The sequence below is a fragment of the Durio zibethinus genome, chromosome 16 (genome assembly GCF_047325235.1).
Source record: "Durio zibethinus cultivar Kanyao isolate XHJ-2024 chromosome 16, ASM4732523v1, whole genome shotgun sequence".
Taxonomy (NCBI): domain Eukaryota; kingdom Viridiplantae; phylum Streptophyta; class Magnoliopsida; order Malvales; family Malvaceae; genus Durio; species Durio zibethinus.
In genome coordinates this window covers 24226498-24250077 of record NC_143177.1, presented here as the reverse complement: position 1 = coordinate 24250077, position 23580 = coordinate 24226498, and the positions used below count along the sequence as shown (strand labels likewise).

General features: G+C 38.7%; 1 protein-coding gene and 1 pseudogene across 4 annotated transcripts; one reads left to right on the top strand and one right to left on the bottom strand.

Annotated features, from left to right (window-relative positions):
• Positions 1-973: 973 nt before the first annotated feature.
• LOC111298744 (beta-galactosidase 13-like) lies at positions 974-11715 on the top strand (annotated as a pseudogene). Its single transcript, XR_016328792.1, has 18 exons — positions 974-1525; positions 1636-1844; positions 1951-2017; positions 2119-2211; positions 2281-2424; positions 2520-2614; positions 8376-8484; positions 8582-8666; positions 8750-8868; positions 8954-9121; positions 9224-9399; positions 9488-9597; positions 9709-9818; positions 9909-10016; positions 10096-10200; positions 10324-10469; positions 10576-10921; positions 11019-11715. The product of XR_016328792.1 is annotated as a beta-galactosidase 13-like (transcript).
• Positions 11716-12470: 755 nt separating this feature from the next.
• Positions 12471-21751, bottom strand: LOC111297903 (E3 ubiquitin-protein ligase UPL3-like). 3 transcript variants are annotated; one of them, XM_089745591.1, is made up of 19 exons: positions 21676-21751; positions 20374-21365; positions 19854-19964; positions 19627-19743; positions 19348-19518; positions 19103-19264; positions 18542-18790; positions 18337-18458; positions 16817-18251; positions 16501-16596; positions 14843-16399; positions 14508-14732; positions 14323-14427; positions 14100-14180; positions 13935-14003; positions 13704-13832; positions 13091-13213; positions 12772-13001; positions 12471-12679 (listed from the first exon to the last, which is right to left on the bottom strand). In XM_089745591.1, the coding sequence occupies exons 2-18, from the start codon at positions 21259-21261 to the stop codon at positions 12936-12938; spliced, it is 5706 nt and encodes a 1901-aa protein (XP_089601717.1). In that variant the 5' UTR covers positions 21262-21365; positions 21676-21751; the 3' UTR covers positions 12471-12679; positions 12772-12935. The 3 variants fall into 3 exon arrangements, with proteins under 3 accessions (XP_089601717.1, XP_089601716.1, XP_089601715.1); XM_089745590.1 differs by lacking the exon at positions 21676-21751 and adding an exon at positions 21493-21526; XM_089745589.1 differs by lacking the exon at positions 21676-21751 and having other exon boundaries at positions 20374-21526.
• Positions 21752-23580: the final 1829 nt, after the last annotated feature.

Genomic DNA, 23580 nt, shown 5'->3' with positions numbered 1-23580 from the left:
TTTCAAAGTAAAAGAAACGATTTTGAAGCTCTCTTTTTATCAAATGAAATGAGATGATTGGGAAAAAGAATCCATGAAAACAAATGCAGGGTTTTATGGTATTCTGGAGGGAGTCTTGAAAGACGTTTTGGAGGGAAATAAGAGGTCCGCCGTTGGCCGCAACTTCATTTAGCCCAAGACAAACGCAGCGTTTTACTTAACTATTACTCCATCACTTTTTTTTTTCTCATTATTTTGACTCTGAGGATAACCTTTTTTTATGTCATCTAAATAATCTCCGAAAAATATATATTTACAAATTTCGTAACATTAATAATATATATTTTTTATAAAAAAAATTGTAGTTTTAGATTAAGAAAAAAATTATAAATGTAAAAATTTAAATTCAAATCTATTAATAAATATAACAATTTATAAATTTATGTCATGTAAAATATTAATAATTCGTGTATTCATATTTTATTTTATATAAAAATTATATGTTACAATTGCGTCAATATAAAAAATATTAAATATATATTTTTTATTAAATTTATATATAATTTTTGTTAAAATTTTAATTTATATTACTTTTATGTCCTTTTTATGATGTCATTATATTTATTTTAAATTATCATATTGACATGTTAGATTTTTTTAAAAAATATAGTATAAATTAATTAACTTTTTTAAATGATAAATTAAGTTAAATATAGACTTTATATTAATAATATATTTTCTCTCCATCACATTCCAAGTAAAAAAAACAAAAAAATTTGCCACAAACATTTTTGTCCTATACATCATGATAATATAATATAAAAAAAAATATAAAAATAATGACTTAAAATTTAAAAAAAAATTATAAATAAATTTAATGAGATCAAAAAATTATATTTTATATATTTTTATTAACTCAAATTTTAATATATAATTTTTATGTAAAATATGATATAATATAAATATAATATTTTACACGAAACAAATTGCCACATCATTGCAACAGATTTACCAAGACCTTTGACTCTGCCCCTCTCCTTCTAAGTTCAAATTCTTTCAGGAATAGCAAATTTCCTCGACAGGATTCGGAAGTCAGTAACAACCAAAGGTTAAAAATAGTAATGTCACAACACAAATCCCCAATTCCTCCGAGACCATACATTCACCGTGTCTTTCCCCTATATCATTGTCTTCCCAAGTCTTGTCATTTGAGCTTCCCCTGCATCTCTCCTGTAAGGTAGAGGCTCCCCAAAGACGGCTCGATTATTTCTGGTTTCCACAAAGATTTTTTTCCTTTGGATCAAAAAAGTTTACTGAAATAGCAATGGTAATATCAGGCCGTGTACTGTTGATAGCCTTTTTGTCGACCTTGCTGGTTACCTCCAGCTTTGCACATGACAAGAAGGATGATGACGATGGGGATGACAATGAGGTTGAACAAAATGCCAACCAGGGCGTGACATATGATGGAAGGTCTGTGATTGTCAATGGCAAAAGAGAGCTTCTCTTTTCGGGCTCCATTCATTACCCTCGTAGCACCCCCGATGTATGGTTTTTGTGTGTATATGCATTGTCAAGTTGATTACTTAATTTATCAGGGACCTTTGATTTTAATGGATGCAATGTAGAGCTAATTTCTCAAGTGACGTTACTCAGGCCTGGGCCAACCTCCTCACAAAAGCTAAACAAGGAGGTCTGAACGTGATTCAGACGTATGTTTTCTGGAACGGTCATGAGCCAGTTCAGGGCCAGTTCAATTTTGAAGGAGAATATGACTTGGTGAAGTTCATCAAGATGATTGGGCAGCATAAAATGTATGTAACTCTCAGGGTTGGCCCGTTCATCCAAGCTGAATGGAACCATGGGTAAAGATTGAAATTTCTTTCTATTTTTATTGAATCCTCATTTCTTCAAAGTCTCTTTTTCTCCATCTATCTGCTTATCAATGGAGTTTTTCAATGTGAACTTCAGAGGATTACCATATTGGCTAAGAGAGGTCCCCAACATCACATTTCGTTCTGATAATGAACCATTCAAGGTAATGTGTCTTCTCCAATCTAATATAGTGGATGCGACTTGGTGAAGGTTTCTATACAAATGATTCAAGATTTGATTTGAGCAAAATTTTACCTTTTGCAGTACCACATGAAAAAGTTCATTACCATGATTATTGACAAAATGAAGGAGGAGAAGCTGTTTGCTTCACAAGGAGGCCCTATCATTTTATCACAGGTTTGGTTGATACACTCTTCTCCTCCTAATACCTATATCAATACGTTTGACGTCTGAGAAATGTGACAGATCGAGAATGAATACAACACTATTCAATTAGCATTCAGAGAACTCGGAGACAATTATGTTCAATGGGCAGGAAAAATGGCCGTTGGCTTGGATACAGGAGTCCCATGGATCATGTGCAAGCAGAGAGATGCCCCTGATCCAATTGTAAGTTTACCTGGTAAATTCTTTGATTTTCTTTGCTTTGAAGAGACCAAACATCAATTTGTAATAGAAAATCTTGCAAAAACTTCGTCGTCAAGATCAATACATGCAATGGAAGACACTGTGGAGATACTTTTACAGGTCCAAATAGGCCCAACAAGCCATATCTGTGGACTGAGAACTGGACTGCACAGTAAGCATGACATTATAGAAGATGTTCACTCGAAAATTCGAGTAAGTTGTGTGTATATAGGCTAATTGTCACTGACTAAGCTTTCTCTCAACAAGCACTAGCCCGTGTGGCATTGAATGGACGCTTCCACCCAAATCAGCCTTCAATAGATCGAGATCTGAACAAATAACCATAAACCATGTTTAGTCTCAAGCATTCACAATAAGGCACAATATATCGAAGTCAATCTCAAGCATACACACAACAAGGCACATTCACATCGAGGCAACAATCGGGCATTCAATCGGGGAATTATATTATAAATGGGAATCATACATCGGGACCTCCCACCATCACCAGGGCCAGGGGGGCAGCCCTTGGTGGGTGGCCTAAGCTCGCATAGCACCCGGTGAGACAGCCCAACACTACGCTGCCAGCTCACCCCCCTTAAAGAGCCTTAGAACTTTTAGAGCTATGCTACCAGTAACCGTTACAATGTTTGAAATGGGGACACTTTTCCTAGCACAAGGGATCTACCCGGCCATGGCCCTATACATGGGTGGCTCATGGCAACCTAAGTCCCGGTCATGGCCCTATACAAGGGTGGCTCATGACATCCTCCCCCACCTATTCTATCGACGTCCTCGTCGACTTGCTGGCTTGAAATTCTTCAATCTTCCTTTGAAATCTCTGGAGGTCGTGTTCTCTCTCCCAGCTGATTTTTTCTAGTCTTAAGCCCTCCCACTTCACTAAGTATTCTCGAACTAGTCTTCGAGATATCTTGGTTTCCCTGTCAGCTAAGATCTCTTCGACTCGACGCTCTGAGGGTGGCTTCATGGTGATGGCGGCTCTGGTTGGCTCCCTTCGGCTAATATCTGTAGGATCTGCATGGAAAGGCTTCAGGTTGCTTACATGAAATACTGGGTGCACCTTCATCCACTTCAGTGGGTCGATTTTGTAAGAAGCGTTCCCCACCTTGGAAATGACCCTTACTGGACCTTCATATTTGCGCACCAGTCTACGATCTCTCTTTCTTAAGAACCTGGTTTATTCTGGAACTAGTCAGACCAAAACCAAATCACCAACTTGGAATTGCTGAGCTCTGCGATTCTTGTCTGCCCATTTCTTCATCCGCTTTGATGCCTTCTCCAGGTAAGCTTGTGCAATCTCTGTGTTTTGTTTCCACTCCTTGCTGAAGTTGAAAGCTCTCGGATTCTTTCCTCCATATTGTTCCAAGGAAGTGTGGGGTAGTCTTGGTAGTTGTCCAGTGACCACCTCAAATGGGCTCTTGTTAGTGGAAGAGCTCTTGTTGGAATTGAAGCAGAGTTGAGCAACGTCCAACAATGAAGGCCAGTCTTTTTGGTTGGCTTGGACAAAGTGCCTCAAATATTCCTCCAACAATCCATTGAAACGTTCCATTTGGCCATCAGTTTGAGGATGGTAGCTCGAAGAGATGTTGAGTTGGGACCCCAAAATCTTAAAAAGTTCCCTCCAAAAGGATCCCGTGAATCTCGGATCTCTATCACTGACGATGTTTTGAAGAAGGCCCCAATATTTGATCACATGTTTGAACAATAGTCGAGCTGTCTCTTCTGCTGTACAATACTTGTGAGCGGGGATGAATGTGGCATACTTGGAAAACCGATCAATTACCACCAAGATAGTTCCAAGATCCCCAACCTTGGGTAGGCTCGAAATGAAATCGAAGGAGATGCTTTCCCATGGTTTGGTGGGTACTGGTAATGGTTCCAGCATGCCCGTAGGTTTCCTCTTTTCGACTTTGTCTTATTGGCAAATGAGGTAAGTCTTCGTGTAGTCCATCACATCTTGTCGCATGTGGGGCCAATAGTATCCTTGTTTCAGTAACGTTAAAGTGCGTTGCCAGCCTGGGTGTCCCGCCCATAGGGTGTCATGGCATTCCCTCATTAGCATCTGTCTCAGCCCTCCTGCTCTCGGCACAAATACTCGCGGCCCCTTGGTCCACAAGACATCATTTTCTTACCAGAAGTATTTGGATTTCCCTTCTTCCACTAGCTTCAAGATGGCACAAGCTTGCGGGTCCTTCTCTAGATGATCTCCAATCAACTTATGAATGTCCGTAGTGGCTCTACTGGTTGCCATTGGGGCCATTCTTCTGAGGGCCGCCAACTCTGGTCGCCTGCTCAATGCATCCGCCACTTGATTGGTCTTTCCAGTGGTATGCTCAAAGTGAAAGTCGAACTCCGCTAAGAATTCCTGCCACCTAGCTTGTTTTACCGTAAGCCTTGGTTGGGTGAGAAAGTGACTAACGGCTGCATTGTCCGTCTTCACGACAAAGTGTGAACCCAACAAGTAATGTCGCCAGGCCCTCAAGCAATGAACCACCGCCAGGAGCTCTTTTTCCTGGGTCGTATATTTCCTCTCTGCTTCGCTTAGCTTTCTACTTTCAAATGCTATCGGGTGATGTTGTTGTAAAAGCACACCTCCAATAGCAAAATCTGAAGCATTCGTCTGAACTTCAAAAGGCTTTTCAATATCGAGAAGAGCTAAGATGGGATCTTTCATGATAGCATCTTTCAATCTTTCAAAGGCCTCTTGGCACTCGTTGGTCCAACACCATTTATGCTCCTTCTTCAGTAACTCCATGAGGGCCGTGGTCTTGTGAGAGTACCCTTCCACAAACCTTCTATAATAGTTGGCTAGTCCCAAAAATGAGCGGAGTTCACTAACATTCTTTGGTGTAGTCCACTTTTTAATGGCCCTAACCTTTTTCATGTCCATTCGAATGTGGCCACGTTCGATAATGTGACCGAGAAAGTGGATTTGGGTCTGAGCAAACGTGCATTTCTCCCTTTTTACATATAACTGGTGGTCCTGCAGCCTTTCAAAAACCCGGCATAGGTGTTCTTGATGTTCTTCCAAGGTAGAGCTGTACACCACTATATCGTCTAAATAAATGACTATAAATTTGTCAAGGTAGTCATGGAACACCTGATTCATCAATGTACAAAATGTGGCATGAGCATTAGTTAGTCCAAAGGGCATAACAAGAAATTCAAATGCGTCATATCGTGTTACATAAGTGGTCTTTAGCTCATCTCCCTCAACGATTCTGACCTGATGGTATCCAGATCTCAGGTCCAGTTTGGAGAAATACTTGGCCCGGTTCAATTGATCAAATAAGTTGGCTATAAGCGGGATAGGATATTTGTTTCTTACGGTGACTTTGTTCAGGGTCCTGTAGTCAACACATAAGCGCAAACTCTCATCATGCTTCTTCTGGAATAGCACTGGCGCTCCGAAAGGAGCCTTTGAAGGTCGGATGAACCCGGCTTGTAGAAGCTCATCTAACTGTTTTCTCAGCTCGACCAACTCTGGCGGGGCCATGCGATAGGGAGCTCTAGCAGGGGGTTTTGCTCCTGGGATGAGCTCAATTTCGTGGTCCACTGCTCGTCGAGGGGGTAGAACCTTAGGCAACATCTCTGGCATCACCTCTCCGAATTCTTCCAACACTTTCTTTATGCCATCGAGTATTGGTTCTACTTTCGACCCTTCTTTGTAGATCGGCATGGCCACAAACGAGGGTTCCCCTCTCTTTACCCCTTCTTGAATTGCAAAACCGAAATCATTTTCTTCCCACTCTTTGGCAAGATATTGGCTAGCACCACATATGGGTGTTCCCCTAAGAACAACAAGCAGCTAGCAGCGGGGATAATGATCGTCTGAGCCAATGTCATGAAGTCCAATCCGAGAACGACATCAAAGTCATCCATAGGGGATACTGTGAAGTCTACCTTCCCTTCCCATGGCCCCAATCGGGTTGTCACACTTTTCAAGCTTCCACTAATCGCAAAGGCTGGCGAATTGACCACCTTCATTCGCCCACAGTCTTTACTAATCTGAAGACCACACCTTTTTGCTTCTTCTGGTGTGATGAATGTGTCGATTGCACCCGTATCCACCATGGTCTTGGTGGCTTTCCCATTGATCGTCAAGTTCACGTACATCAAGCCTCTACTTTGCTCTTTCTTTATAGTGTTCAATTGGGTGCGGAGGGCACTGAGGAACCTTATTGAGCCCATCCTGGCTGGCTCCTCTTCATCTTCTTCAACGCTCTCTGGCGCTTTTACGGACTCTTGGGATGAGGTTCTTAAGGCATTAAGGGCTCCTCGGTGCGGGCATTCAGCCATTCGATACGGTCCCTTGTAAAGAAAGCAAGCTAGCAGTTGTCTGGGCCTGAAAATCCCTGCGTTGTTTGTCTTGGGCTAGGTGCTATCTCGCCCAAAGGACCTCCTGTCTGATCCCCCACTGAAGGGTCGGTCCAACCTAGTCATCTTTCCTCCACTCCCAAGGTTAAAGCTACTGCCAATTGATGAAGGATTTTTCCGTTTTAGGGAGCCATCATTGTAATCATGAAGACGTTCCGCTGCAACCATGGCCGTGGCCACATCTTGCACTTTCTGCCTTTGTAGCTCTGTCCTCGCCCATGGCTTGAGGCCCTCAAGAAAATAGAACATCTTGTCTTTTTCGAACATGTCCCGAATATCTAACATCAAGGTAGAAAAGTTCCTTACGAACTCTCGCATCGTTCCGGTTTACACCAACTCTCGAAGTCTCTTTCGAGCCATATACTCCACATTCTCCGAAAAAAATTGGTTTTTCAGCTCTCGCTTCAGATCCATCCAAGTCTTAATCAGGCACTCGTCATCGATAAACTTGGAGCGCCACCACAACTTGGCATCCCCTGCGAGGTACATCGATGTCATTGTCACCTTGTCTTCCTTTGAACTTGTGTGTACAGCTCGAAAGTATTGTTCCATGTCAAACAAGAAGTTCTCAAGTTCCTTAGCATCCCTTGCCCCCTCATAGCATCGAGGCTCCGGCACCTTGGGCCTTTGTCCCCTGTCCATCGAGCTTGAACCCGATCTGGCCACAGCCATTTGTAGGATGCTCACCTGGGCCCTAAGCTCCTCAAACTCCTTTTAGAGAATGTTCAAGGCATCTCTAGCCTCTTCGCTCACATTGTGGAGAGTATCGGACAACTCTCGCTGGGTTGTCTCGATCTCCCTCACTCGGTCTTTTGTCACCATATGAGTTTTCATTGCGGCCACCGCGGCTTCTAGTTCCTCAATTCTCTGTTGATGATCCGGTCCACCACTTGTGGCCATCTCATCCATTTCTCTAGCACTTCTCAACCGTGCTCTGATACCACGTGTCACTGACTAAGCTTTCTCTCAACAAGCACTAGCCCGTGTGGCACTTGAATGGACGCTTCCACCCAAGTCAGCCTTCAATAGATCGAGATCTGAACAAATAACTATAAACCATGGTTAGTCTCAAGCATTCACAATAAGGCACAATATATCGAGGTCAATCTCAAGCATACATACAACAAGGCACATTCACATCGAGAAAGAAAAAAACACATCGAGGCAACAATCGGGCATTCAATCGGGGAATTATATTATAAATGGGAATCATACATCGGGACCTCCCACCATCACCAGGGCCAGGGGGGCAGCCCTTGGTGGGTGGCCTAAGCTCGCATAGCACCTGATGAGACAGCCCAACACTACGCTGCCGGCTCACTCCCCCTAAAGAGCCTTAGAACTTTTAGAGCTATGCTACCAGTAACCGTTACAATGTTTGAAATGGGGACACTTTTCCTAGCACAAGGGATCTACCCGGCCATGTCCCTATACATGAGTGGCTCATGGCAACCTAAGTCCCGCTCATGGCCCTATACAAGGGTGGCTCATGACACTAATGCTGTGGCTGTCTCAATGTGTTTTAAACAATTCAGGTATAGAGTATTCGGGGATCCACCATCTCAAAGATCAGCTGAAGATTTGGCATACTCGGTTGCTCGATTCTTCTCCAAAAACGGAACTCTGGAGAACTACTACAAGATAGTTGGCTGTCTTCTCCGAGTTCAATTAGTATCTTAATTGGCACTCTTTTTAGACATAGCTCACTGTTTTTTCCTTTTTTTTTTTTGTGTGTTTGCAGTACCATGGTGGCACAAATTATGGCAGAACAAGCGCAGCTTTTACAACAACTCGATACTATGATGAAGCCCCTCTTGATGAATATGGTAGGATTAAGAATATTTTTATCTGATGATCTGTGGATTGAAGTCCTCTATACAACCAATTTCACATGCTGTAAATGCTGTAGGTTTACCAAGGGACCCAAAATGGGGTCACCTCAAGGACGTTCACAGGGCCCTAAATTTGTGCAAGAAGGCTCTGTTTTGGGGGTCTCCTGTTGTCCGAAAGTTGGGTCCAGACCAAGAGGTAAGCCTGTATATAAGACTAATTAGGTGGATTCAGTCAGAGAAATCGATATGGTTTCCAAGAGTTCAGCTATTGTGCAATGCAGGTTCGAATCTGGGAGCAACCAGGAACTTCAAACTGTGCTGCTTTCTTGGCCAACAATGACACCAAGAAAGCACAAACAATCCGTTTCAGGGGTAATGAATATGGCCTGCCAGCTCGCTCCATTAGTATCCTCCCTGACTGCAAGACCGTGGTTTACAACACTCAAATGGTAAATTCCTGACCCTTTTATGTCTGATATCTCCACTTCTAATAACTACAAGCTGCCTTGTGCTTTATTGCCGCTTAACTTATCTTCTGATATTTAACACAGATCACAGCACAACATAACTCAAGAAATTTTGTAAGATGAGCAATTGCAAACAGGAACTTTAACTGGAAGATGTACAAGGAAGTCCCTCCTACAGAATTTGGATTTTGGTCCAAGGAACCATGGGAGCTTTATGAATTGACCAAAGATACAACGGACTACGCTTGGTACTCAACAAGGTAAGATAAAACTTTAGAACATTTAATTGATTTTATCTGCTAGAGAAGGATATTGAAATTTGACTTGTCTATGAAATTCTTGTTGCAGCATTACATTGGGTCAACGTGACTTACCAATGAAAAAAGAAATCTTCCCAGTTTTACGGGTTGCAAGTCTTGGCCATGGACTCCATGCCTTTGTAAATGGTGAATACATAGGTAAGTTCAGCATGCATACAGAGAGGATCAGACATTGATTCAGGTTCATATAGCTTTGAAAACTTCTTTTTCATAGTTATATGTTTATCTAATCTTACTGTTGTTTCTCAGGCACTGCACATGGGAGCAAAGTTGAGAAGAGCTTTGTCTTTGAGAAACCTGCAAAGTTCGAGGAAGGGACTAACCAAATTATTCTCTTGGGGGTTTTAGTTGGACTTCCAGTAAGGCTGCTGCAGTTCTGCAACTTAAGCACTTTTGGACTTGAACGAAATTTAGAACAGCTACTGATTAGATTTTCTTTATTGATTAAGGATAGCGGAGCCTACATGGAGCGTAGATATGCTGGTCCTCGTTCTGTCAACATCCTAGGTTTGAACACCGGCACACTTGACATATCATTAAATGGCTGGTGGCATCAGGTATCAATGGATTTTGACTTTCTATAGTAAGTTCCACGCAAATAATAGTTGATGAAACAGATTTGGTGCCTCTTTTCAGGTTGGACTGGATGGAGAAAAGAAACAAATATATACCAAGAAAGGCTCAAAGACAGTACAGTGGAGAAAGCCTAGTGGCGGAGGAGGAGCTTTAACATGGTACAAGGTAATTCCTGGGAAATTTTATGGTAGAAAAATTCTTTCTAGATGTACAAATATATATATATATATATATATATTCATGTCTAAAACACAAATGGTTGACAATGACATATGCCTGATACCACAGGGATTTTTTGTTGCACCTGAAGGAGAAAACCCAATTGCCATCAGGATGACTGGTATGGGGAAAGGGATGGTCTGGATCAATGGAAAAAGCATTGGCCGATATTGGATGTCTTACCTCTCTCCTCTTCAACAGCCTACTCAATCCGAGTATGTAAACCATGATCACTGAACTATATAACTAGAAAGAAATCTGCATCATCATCAGTAAAAATCAAACTAAAATAAATCCACTTCATTTGTACATCTAATTCAGGTACCAAATCCCAAGATCCTACCTGAAGCCAAGGCAGAATCTCATTGTTATATTTGAGGAAGAGCAAGGTGATCCTAAAGATGTTGAGATCCTATTAGTTGATAGGGATACAATCTGCAGTTATGTAACCGAATATCATCCACCATCAGTGAGGTTATTTGAAAGCAAAGGTGGTAATCTCCGAGCCAAGGTGAATGACTTGAAACCAAAGGCTGAACTGACATGTCCGGACCAGAAACGAATCGTTGCCGTAGAGTTTGCGAGCTTTGGTGATCCTTTTGGTGCTTGTGGAGGCTTCTTTGTTGGAAATTGCACGTCTCCCGTATCCAAGGACGTTGCTGAAAAGGTAAATCTCGCTTTCTACATGTCGTTTATTTACAAATACTTAATTACTGTTACAATAATGCTTTATGTTACTAAATTGCTCTTTGGTGTTTGAACAGTTTTGCTTGGGAAAAACCAACTGCCAAATTCCTCTGGACACTGTCCTGTTTGAAAATCAAAATGATGCATGTCCAGATATGAAGAAGGCTTTAGCCGTCCAAGTGAAGTGTGCTCGGAAACGTTAGACCAATGGCTTGAATTAAGCTGAGACAATTAATTTCTAGGACAAGTCAAAATTATTATTCAACGTTCATTGTATTTCTCAACAATAAATTTCCAACGGGATGACTGTGCAATTTTCTTTTTCTTATTATTCTAATATTCCATTTAAGCAAACAAAAAAGCCAAAAAAAAAAAAGAAAAAGAAGTAGCCATTTTGCATTGGTTATTTTCAAAAGGATTTTTCTTTGGAGACAAGAGTAGACAAGAGTAGCCAAACTCACCAATTACCAAAGGCTTTTTGCACTAGGTTTTTGGTTTTCAAAAGAATTTGTTGGATCCACCCAGCCAGACCTATCCATCTACGTCCTAACGTATTTTTTTCCAAATAAAACAATTTCAGTACATACATTGGAACCCTTACCCTCACTTTTGGTTCACTGTACTAATGAAAGCACAAATCATAATGATTGGTTAAGAGTAAGAAAAAAAATGAAAAATTCAAAAATTATTTGATTTGAATTGATTTTTTTTTATTGAGTTTAAATAAAATTCGGATATTAAATGTATATATTAAATTTGAATCGAATTTTGAATTAAAAGGTGAATAATAAAAAAAATCAAATCGAATCAAGTTATATAATTTTTTTAGTTTTTATATATATTTTAAATGTTTATAAAATAAAAATAATAATTTTATATCAAAATTTATTTAAATGTAATAAAATTTTATATTAAAATAATATATAAACATTTAAAAAAATTTAAAAATCGATAAATCAAATCAAACCAATAAAATTTAATTTAAATTAAATAAAAATACTATTCAAATTTAAATCAAATTTTTAATTTTTATAACATTATATAATATCTGAAAAAAGTTAAATCAAATTCGATGCAAACCCTGATTGATTTGCTGCCATGGCTTTTGCTAACATATTGAATCCACTCACAAAGAAATACGGGCCCAATGAGGAGTGACAGTCTCCAACCATACTCTATGCAGAGTCCGGTATCCATGAACACTTTCTTAAAAGAGAATTTGGGCGAAATAGCACATGAGAAAGGACATCAGAAAAGTGAATCAAAAAGGTCAAGAACATGTTCAAGAAACTCAAAAACTTATCCATTGATGTAAATAAGATTTTTGTAAGAGGGAATCTAAATTCTTTAAAAAGGAAAGTCTTTAGTCTTTACTCTTGAGAGAAGAGGAAGAGGAAGAAATGATAAAAACGATTTTTTGTGTAATAACTCGGGAAGATTTAAGGATAAGAAATTATTGGCTTCAGAAGGATGAGTCCTACAGGAGAATGATATTATAATATGTAAACCCTTTTTTCCTTCTAAGATAGTGAAAATAAACATCAATTTCTTCATTTATTCATATTTTCCTTCCGCAATTTACGCCATGTATGTAAAATATATCTTGCCAGCCAATAAAATTGTCAAACCAACAAAAAAAATTCCTATTTATATACAAATCACTAGCATCTGAAACAGTGCTTCACAAAATACTCCTTGCAATTTCATTTCTTCGTTGTGCTATAATCCCCCGATTCACCTGATCAGAAGTTAAACCAAAAATGTTCACAAATTAAAAAAAGGTTAGGAGGAAAGTTTGAACAGACGTCCACCATTAAAGTAGTAACGAACCTTGCCAATGCCACTGGTATGGAAGACCAGGGAAGAGAAGCCATTATTTGAGCCAAAATAATATGCCACTTTGAAACATCAAAAACAATCGCAGGTGAGAAAATTGACCCAGATTGTGTTGTTCAACAAATATACATGGGTCTGTTTTGGTTAGTCTTATGAACTCATGATAAATCAAAAGATCCTTGCCCTTCGCTGATTGCATATAGCAATTTCTTATACATAATTTCCTGTTCAGATAGCAGCAGTCGTCAATGAGGAAAGATTATACAAAAGGTGATATGGATAATCATGAAAAATCAATCTATACTAATCATACCTTGGTAGAATATGGGGGAAGCTTCAAGTAATTAGCACAAGTCATGACACTGGGCAAGTCATCATCTGCTGATTCTGACGGTCCAGTTCCATTGGAAGCAGCAGCACTTGGGGAAGAAGAATGCTGCATTCAGACAGATAAGTATTAGAATCACGAACATGCTGAAAAAAAAAGAGCTCTGGACACAGCTAAACTGAATGAAACATTTACTGTGAAGCTAAAAATAGTAATGACCAGACACACACCATTAACAGAAATTCCATTGCTGTGTTAACCATACACCATAGAAAGAATAACAGGATTATTTTTAGAGACAAGTAAAATAAAAAGATGCCTTCCCCTATGCCAGAACATTCCCATAGCATTCAAAGTGCAATTCTTGCTTTAGTAGCGATTTTATAAACAGTGGAGCCAATGCATGTAATGAAGACAATCTTCAGATGCGCTTTAAAAATTTGACATAAATGAATCAATATGTAAATACCATTTCCACCTGACTTTCAAAATCATCTTAAAATTTTTCAACTACAGGATGTCATATATCAACATCAAAACAACTAATGTAAAAGAGAAGAAACTTTGATAGAAACTTTTTCAATCAAACTCCAGTTACCTTTCTAACAATGGTTAGCTTAGGATTCAGCACTGCCAGACCGCCAGGCGGAAGTCTGGGCGCTCCAGTAACAAATTGGCAGAAGGCCCGCTGCTGTTCTGCTGTAAATTCTCCCATAATTTCAAGTAACTATGAAATCACAAAATCAAACATCATTATGGATCAAATAAGGATTAAACCAGTAGTTAGATTTCAAAATAATTAAATGACAGTGTTATGAAAGAAACACACATTGATGATTGCAGGGCTCTTTGCGGTATACCCATGATCGAATTTTATGTGATCCGCAAGTGTCTCAGCCTGCATAATTAGAAGTTAAATGTTAAATCAAAGTTGACAACCAATTCTAATCCAAAAAGTTAGCGATATTATCCCACAATTCAAATGCCACAGTACCTCCCACAATTCTCTGCGACCACACAGCAAATAGTCCAACTCGTGGGGAGTAAATATTTGTAAGGATGCAATATCAAAAACCTGCTTGTTATATAACAAATTTATTAACATTGCAATGAATCCCAAAAGCAGCTCTTACGCGCAAAGAATTAATAAGGAAATCCACAATGAACATCAACTGGTAGTTAATCAAGAAAACTCAGAATTAAGAAAGCAACTTGACCTGATTAAATCCAGCCCTAGATGCCTCCATTTGCCGCATAATTCCAGTCTTGACTGTTGCATCAACCACCAAGGATATGTATTCCTCTAAGTTATTGATATCCACCTGATATATTTAACGCAAAGTTAGAATAATCTATTGACAAAAAAAGGCAGGTGGAATAGAATGAGAAGTTGAAGATATACAGTTTCATCCCCTGGCTTCAATATGTAGTCTGGATAGCCTGGAAGAGTAAAATCCAAACAGAGATCTTCTATCGGGGCCCCACGGAAGCATAAATCAGCAATCACATCACTATTGTCACCACCCATTGATTCTAAATATTGCTTTCTACAAACAAGAAGATGCAATTCTTGCAAAGTTTTCCCAAGCTCAACATCAAAAGACATGATATCATGCAAATCAAGCTCCTGCAATGGATTATAAAATGCATCTTTAGCCAGAAAAGTCCTAAGATCATTATGGCAATAATAGGAATTTTATAGGTATTCAAATATGCAATCTAATCCAATCATCTTACTTGACCAAGCACAAGTTTATAAAATGATGTTGACAGAGGCAGGTCTAAAAGCCGTCCATCTTGAAGAGCTTTTGCCATCACACGCCCAACCAGCCGGAAATATTCAATTACTTTAAAAAACTGGCTGCCTTCAGAAGCATCAGCATTTGCTGGCCAAGGTCGAGGGAACAACCCCAGAGGAGCTTGGATCATATCTCCCTCAACAGTAGCAGAACCAGCGGTTTTTCCGTTTTTCTCTTCATCTCCATCAATTTCCATTAATGAATTATCCCATGTAGAATTCGACCTCCACATTCCAAGTCCAACCTTTTGCAAGTCATGACTTAAAAGTGTATAGAACTCCAAGGTCGGACCCAATCCAGTGCCAACTTCTCCAAAATATTCAACTTCAAGAACGGCTTTTTGGCTAGAATACATCTCCATTACTTTTGCAGCAGAATCCAAAATGCTGTTTCGGGAGACACGAACCTTTTGCCGCTGTAATCTTCCAACCCTCACCTCTCTTTCATTAGTTGATCCATGCCCATCGGCACCCTGCTGCTGCTGAAGACGATATAATGCACGAGACAACCCGAAGGCAGTTGAATAAAAGTACTGCCTTCGTGTCTCAAAAGGAAATAAAAAAGGGCATGCCTTTGTCAACTGGTAACACCAGGAAGGAAGACTTCCACTGCAAAGAGCAAGGGCATCCTGCATTTGCCGAGCCAGTTTAGGAGTAAGCTTACTATTAATAAATTCCTCATAAGGAACTCTAGAACCGGCGATACTCAACTCATCCACATTTAAAATTTTTCCCTCAGCAAAATTGTCAGAAACTATCTGAGCTCTCAAACGAGGAGCAAGCTGATTCAAACCGTCTAACACACGCAACAGAGCCAATATAGTGTAAGTAGGATTAGATCTTTCTAGATCACAAGGAAGTTCCCCTTGCAAGATGCTATCTAAAAGTGACATTCTATGAGTTTGGGGATCAGAGTTGGAGTTGGAAGAACCAGATTTAGCAGATTTAGATGCAGTAGCAGAACCTGATCCCCCTACTGATGTTCGGTCAGCTTGACTGTCTGCCCTCTGATATGTTATTGTGTAGATATCACTCCACAGCCTGCTTCCATCACTAGATATAAAATCACTACCAGCATCTCTTTCATCATCGTCCTCTTCCAACACAAGCTGTCTTTGAATGGCCTGATAGATTGTCAAATGCCTGTTGAGCTGCTTACCTCCAGCAGTAAATATCAACTTTGGAGGCTCATTAGAGCTGCCAAATGGAGGTCGTCCTTGTCGATCTCTACCTCCCCTAATACCTCTACCATTCGCAGATCCAAACCCAGCCATGGCAGCAGCCGCAAATGACATTGCACCCCTTGAGCCATAAGCACTCCTAAAATCAGCATCCAAACCCCTAACAGCAGCAGCTCTGCTGCTAGATCCTGAAGCTGCATTAGTTTGGCTATCACTTACGGCTGGGGCACGTGTGCCATCTTCAGCTGGATCACCTAATTTAACATCCTGTACTTTATCTGGCATGCAAACAGGAAGAGAATCATCTCTGAGCACCTGGGAAAGAACAACGGTTCCATCAAGCAATAGTAAGATTCAATGAAGTTTAGTATCAACAAGAAAGGTCTTTGCATTTATAAAGGCGCAAGATAACTTACATCATCATGATCATCATCTTCATCATCAGAAATATCATCATCTTCAATCACCAAAGCATCATCAATCTCCACAGCAGACATATCCAATTCTTCATCCTACCAAAAAAAGGGGACAAAATGATCATCATGGAACAGGAAATAGGGGAAAAAAAAGGCACAGCTCCATGCAAACAACAGAAAGGAAAGCACAAGCCAAAAATAGAGTCTAATGTCAAATCAAATGATCATCGATTTAAACTGACTTCGGTATGTGCGCTTATAGAATACAAATAACTCAGCCATGTGATAATTCATATCTACGGATGAAAAAGCAGACCTCAGAAGTAGAGTCACCATTTACAGGCTTCATTGGAGAATCTTTATCCATAGAAGCTCTTCTACGAGCAGCATTTCTTGTTTGAGGGCCTCTTGACTCCTCTTGTGCAGGCTTCAAAACAGCCTTACCTTTGCCCTTGGACGAACTTGGGCTTTTCTCCCGTGATGATGATTCCTTTCTGGCCACATCTCCAATATTAACAGATGATCTGGACCTTGAAGAATGACGCCGAGTGGTCAAAGCAGGAGCTGAGGTAAATGGAGAAGAAGCACCAGCGCCACTAGGTGTATTCCCAGACTCAGAATTTCCTACAGACATAGAGGGTTTCTGAGCAGTTTCACCTCGTTGAACTCGCGGCCAAAGAAATCCTTCAACAGCTGCTAGACTTGCTAACGGGTCAATCAAGACAACACTTGAAGAATAATCACGAAGAGATTTCTCTCCTTGGGCTCGGCAGAGGCGTAACTTAAAAGGCTGAGATAACGCACTTAATCCAGAAGAGAGGCGTGAACTCCCACCAGATGACCTAGATGAGTGGCTAAGAACTACAGGGAAACGCTCTACCGATGATAAAGCATTTTGAAGCTTCTGAACCAGGACAGTCATAGGAGCAATACTTCCTTCATCCATACCTGAAGGAAGTGCAACAGCAATAAATGATTTGAATCTTTTAAGGGCTTGGTGACAAAGCTTTGGCAGGTTTACATCTGAAATTCTCTCTTTGGAGAAGTGCCCACAAGAAAAATAGTTTAACAAGGCTGCAACAACACCACTACCACTAAACTCGAAAGTGGATACACCATCCCCCTTGCTTAGCTCTGCTAGCATCTCAGAGATCACCCCAATCAAATACTCTTCCTTGCTAGCAGAAAAATCAGCCAATCGAGACCCTGAAGTCTTAGATTTTCCTTTTGCCTTAGTCTTTTGATCATCAACACCAGCATTTAACTTCATGCAAAGATTTTTTAAGTGTAAAAGATCATCTGTTACACCAACTTCAACAGCCCCAGGATCAGAGGGGAAATACTTATCTTTAAATGCTTTAGCACATGCGCTTACTGCAGTACGAAGATTGGAATTGGCTGTAGGAATTTCAACTGAACTTGGAGGTGAGCCAATATTTACAGATGCTGGATTATTGGACTCTTCCACTGAACTTCCTTCAGGATTTGAGTTACCACTGCGTCGTCTGTAACGCCTGGAACGCAATGACGTTCCAGATATAGAGTCATTATCCTTTTCAACAGAAGATGCTTGAGCAGGAGTGGTATTTTGATTAGCAATTAATACAAGCTGGTCCACAGCATGAACCACACCCTCTCTGACAAACATTTTGGAGAAGGTTCCAGGAAGCTTTTCCATGAGGATCTCAGCAATTTGGAGGGAAGGAACCAAGACGTATGGATCTTTCCATGCTAAAACACCAGCCAAGAAGCTACAAGATCAAACATCATAGTAAGTTTCTATAACCAAAAGTTGCATGAAGATGTAAATTGCTCTGTTTTACTTAAGGTGGATACCTTGATATGTTTGTCACGCTCAAAAGATTCTGAATCATCTCTGTACTGCTGAAGTACATAAGTTTTCCAATAACTGAGAGACATTTGTGGCGAACAGGGCTATTGACACTGGAACCATAGATCTGCTTGACAAAAAGATAGGAGATCCTAAGTACCAACAAACCAAGAGAAAACCAAAGAATTACCATCTGCAAAGAAAACTTACCTGTATGAGAACAGGAAGGAGATCCATGCCAAACTGCTGAAGAAGTTCAGGTTGATCATTCAACAATTTCTCTCGGGCTGAAACCTCAGGAGCATTTCCATTGGTGTTGTCTAGCTTTCCAGCGCTGCTAGCAGAAGACTTCTTCATGATAGATCCTTTAACAAATATATTAGAGCTGGCAGGGAGGGAGACAATTCCTTGTGGCAATGGAGGAAGAAGCTCATTTGCCAGATTGACAATCTCGAAAATCTATATGATAAGATAAGAATTACAAGGCCACCAAACAAATAGGGGTAATGTGCATAAGCCATTACTATGCCCATGACAAAATAAAGTGAAAGAAATAAACAGAAATATTCAAAACAAGCGACTTTTAACCGCAATAAAAAAGCATGGACATGCAAGGTTTACATAAACCATCTAAAACTAGGATACATTGTGTCTTGAGGGTTATACCATTTTCCTTGGCACTGCTTGTATTAATATAACTACAAATATGACATGTACACAGGTACAAGCAACAACAGCTACCATCTCTTCGGCTTGAATTAAAAATATTACCTGCTCAGCTGGTCGGCTTAATGCTGGCGGAACAGATGAATTAGCAAAAATGCCAGAACCTGATAGTATATCTTTAAGTATGCCACTGATTCCAAGCAGAAGTAAAGTTTTTGCTCCCAGAGGAGACCCACTTGCACACGTTGAAAGCAGTCGGATTAATCCCTGATTCAAAAACCCAAATGTCATGATGTTGCACATAAAATGCATTGGCATACAGATAAAAAAAAGGAGTAACATCTATTCACCGTATATGTTGGTGTGCTCAAAGATGCCTGTCCACCGCCAGAATTACTTGTGGATATGAGAGATGCAGCTTGAGTAACCAATCCATGATTGCATAGCTCGTCTAATTTATCCGGGGAAGATGCAAAGGCTTCAGCTATGCGGGTCAAACAAACAGAAGCATGCTCCAACACCTACAAACATAACAAAATGTACAAGATGAAGAAGTAACACAATTTTAACACAAACTAAATGTCATTTTTACAACTAAATAATTGTCATTAATATGACGTTCAAGTTACCTTTGAATCATGATACTGCAAAAGATTTGTTAATAGTGGTACAGCTTCCATGACGTAATCAGCTGCATCTGAAGGGAGTTTCTTGCACATATTTGCAGCAGTAGATAGTGCCACTCGCTGAAACAAGGGATTAAATAGAAGAAACAAACTCATAAGATTGTATAAAGCAAGAAATTTTCTTCACTCCATGTATCATTAAGACTAAAAAGTTTTCACAAAATATTTACCTGAACCCCAGTAGAGAAGAAATCCAGGTATGAAAGCACTGCCATGAGAGCACCAGCTCGCAAACAGGCAGTTGGGTCTTCTTGAGATATCTTCTTTAAAGCTTGCAGAGACTGTTTCCAGCATTTCAACCAGAAAGATAAGAATGCAGACTAGAGTACACCTATCATTTTGAACTTTCTAATTCAAGTCTACAGTTATGAACAATGTAGTATACACTTTAGTATGAGCAAATCCCACAACAGTGAATTTTTATTGGTTAGTTAGAAACAAGCAAATTTTCTTAACACAGGCTGTCAGCAAAATGCTTAATCAACTATCTCAAATTGATCTCCATTCACGTCAATTGGACCCAATTCTAGTATAATTAGCAAGTCGAACTCTAGTTTACAATGACATGCAAGATGCAATTGAGTCAACTCAAGGAAGTTCACGTTTAATCACATATTCAATTACAATCATTTTCTAATAATATCCTTTAATCATATATTATTTCCAATATAACCAAAAAACAAAACCAACCTGTTCAGCCAAGTCCATATACTCTATAGTAAGCAACCTAGCACAAAAACACGACACCGCACCATAATGCACCACAGCAGCACAAGAAGAAGGCAACACATCACACAAATGAGTAAGTGCCCTAGCCGCAAGCAGCATAATATCAGGGTTACTCTCGTGATTAAGCAATCCAACGAGCACGGGAACAAACGAATCCACAGAAAATGTGCTCAAGGACTCCTCAGTCCCAATTGAAAGCATCTCGCACAGCTGTGTCAACGCGTCCACTTGCTTCCCTTCATCTCCATCGGCACGCAATCCAGACAGAATCTTCTTCAACTTCCCGCTTTGATGAGACGATGACGCCGAGCCCATAGCCGATGAGGGCAGCAAATCATCAAGCCCGGCACCAAGCTTCCTCAACAAGCCTTGTAACGCGCTGCTTGCCGACGTCACATTCTGGTGGAAAATTCCCACGCCGCCTTCGCCGTCATTATCATCCTCATCGCCTCCGGAGGTATCCATATTTAACCCTAAGCTTCTCTCCGGATGATTAGAATTGTTGTTGTTGTTATCTATATTATCCCTATCTCTCTCTCTCTCGCGAATCCTTAGATCATGCTCCTTTTCTTTGCCTTTATTGGAGGCCAGATTCGGACTGTCACTTGTTGCGGTTTGGTTAGCTTTGCTGGCACGACGATCGCGGCGGGAACCGGAAGAAGACTCGGTTGTGGTGGGGTCCATTAAGGCAACAGCAGCGCGTGGTGTGCGAGAGCGAGTCGTGATGGCGGCGGCAGCAGAGGAGGAAGAGAGACGAGCGCGTTTGTGAGAGCGAGTGGTGGGACCAGAGGGAGAAGATGAAGGGGCAGCTGAGGAGGCCTCCGCCCGCTTCCGGCTCCGAGTTTCCATACAAAGGGGACCACCGCCCCTGATTATCAGACGGTCACCACGAAAAGATCAGACAGTTCCTGGTCCGATTATTCCTTGCATCCAAACAACACCTGCTCGAAACCCTATAAAATAGAAACAGAAATTCACACTCGAATAAAACAAAAACCCTAGAATTAACAATCAGAGAAACAAGGCCTTTGTCTAGTTTTTAACGAAATCGAAATTGAAATTCGATGATGAAACCAAAACCTGCAACCCTAAGTGAAGAAGAAAAGAAGAGAACAAGTCATACTAAATTTTCTTCTTATTATATAAATAATTTATATACATAAATATTTTCAGAAAAAAAAAAAAAACTTTTTTCTTTTTGGATTCTAACATAACAGTAATAAAAAAAAATAAAGAAATAGTAGGAGTAGTGTAGAATAAAACGTGGATTCATTCTCCGCTTGAACCGTCGCTATCGGGTAATGGTTTATGAGGTGCCACGTAGACTTTCGCTCTTCTTTTTCCAGTGTAGGGATGTCGTACATACATAACAAAATAAAATGCAATACACGTATTAAAGTAAGTTTAAACAATAACAATCTAAACATAAGTAATAAATCTATTCTATATTTATTAAATATATATAAACAAAAAAAAACTTCTTGTTTAAGTAATTATAAATAGTACATTTAAAATAATTCAAACAAATAATTATTAACAAAACTCAAGATAACTCAAATAAATAATCATCAACAAAACTCAAATTTAAAATTTTTTTTTTTAAAAAGATAAATTTAATCGATTGAATCAATTAATTGTTAATTTTTTTATTCATATTATAAAAGAAGATGTTTGAAATTTTATATCTTCTTTTATATATTTTAAAATAATATAAAATATCAACACCAAAAAATAATATAAAATATTTAAGTATAAATATTCTTATTTTTATATATTTTAAAACAATATAAATTATTTAAATATATGTATATATATACATACCTATATATGAAAATATAAAAATCAACATTTATCTTTTAAATTGCTTAACCTTTCGATTTAAGTATTTCAATATTGATTTTTAAAGTTATTAGTTGTTGGATTTTGTATATTTCAATCAACTTATATCATTGGAATTTTAAGAGACGCTGACGTTTGTAATATATTATTCTGAAGATTTTAAAAATAAATTTAATTTTTTATTTAATAAAATATTTGTAGCTATCTATCGGTGTCATATATCCTTGCTTTTTAAGTTGTGGCCGTGACACTGGACGAATGCACTAACACTTTAAGCTTCACCCCCCCCCCCCCCCCCTCATTTTCTCGTATTTTCTAGGTAAGTTTGTCTGTAACGTAAGAAAAAGTAAAAGGGTGTGATAAGGGGTGGGCTTTCGTATTGAAGTTATCATGGACCCCTGGTCGTGATAAAAAGGGGTCCACTTTTCAGGCATGGTGGATTTTAAACCCAGTTCGGCTTACTAGTTGGGCTTCGGTTTGACATTTGTCCCATTATGAATTTTACAAATTATTTGGGCTTGGAGATATTTATAAAAGAAAAATAAGAGCAAATTTTTTTGAAACTATAGTGATCTCAGAAATAATAAAATTTATAAAAAATATTATATTATTAATAATTAAATAAATTAATTAACAAATTATAATTTAACTAGATAATCAACATATGCCTTACTCATAAAAATGCAAGACTAGGCTTCTTTGCCTGTTGGAGTTTGTTATATTTTTATATTTTAACAATTATTTATAAATTGTTAATGAAATTAATTGAGTTAATAAAAATTAAATATTTTGCTTGTAAAATATAAGTTTATTTTTGTTTTCAAAAATTATTCATTGATGGATAATTTATAAATCTAATATAAGTATTAATAAAATCTAAGGGTATATCCTAATCTTAAAATGAAGTAATCCTTTTTTATTTATATATAATAATTTAAATTACGATATAATTGATATAATTAAAAAATATAAAAAATAATATAAGAATTTAATTAAAAATAAAAATTTTAATATTTAATATATTAACATAAATTATAATAAAATAATTTATATATTTTATATGTATTAAATATAAACGAACAAAAACTTGATATGTAAAATTGTATATTAGGGTTGGTAGCCCAACTTATTTTTGATAGGTTCTGACCTGATTTGATCTCATAAAATTTTTTTTTTTTGAAAATTTAGTTTCGGGTCAAGTTTGATCAAATAATGTTAAAAAAAATCGAAGTCAAGTTAAATTTGGATTTTAGATAAATCTAACATGATATTATATAAAAATTATTTTTAATTAATTAATTATATATAATTATATAATTCTATTTAAAA

Bases quoted from the DNA above. Each gene is read 5' to 3' on its own strand.
- LOC111297903 (XM_089745591.1), bottom strand. From the start codon at position 21,261: ATGGAAACTCGGAGCCGGAAGCGGGCGGAGGCCTCCTCAGCTGCCCCT. The intron at 14,428-14,507 runs GTATATCTTCAA...TAAATATATCAG, and splicing joins TGAAGCCAGGGGATGAAACT to GTGGATATCAATAACTTAGA. The intron at 13,002-13,090 runs GTATGATTAGTA...CTATCTGAACAG, and splicing joins TTCCCCCATATTCTACCAAG to GAAATTATGTATAAGAAATT.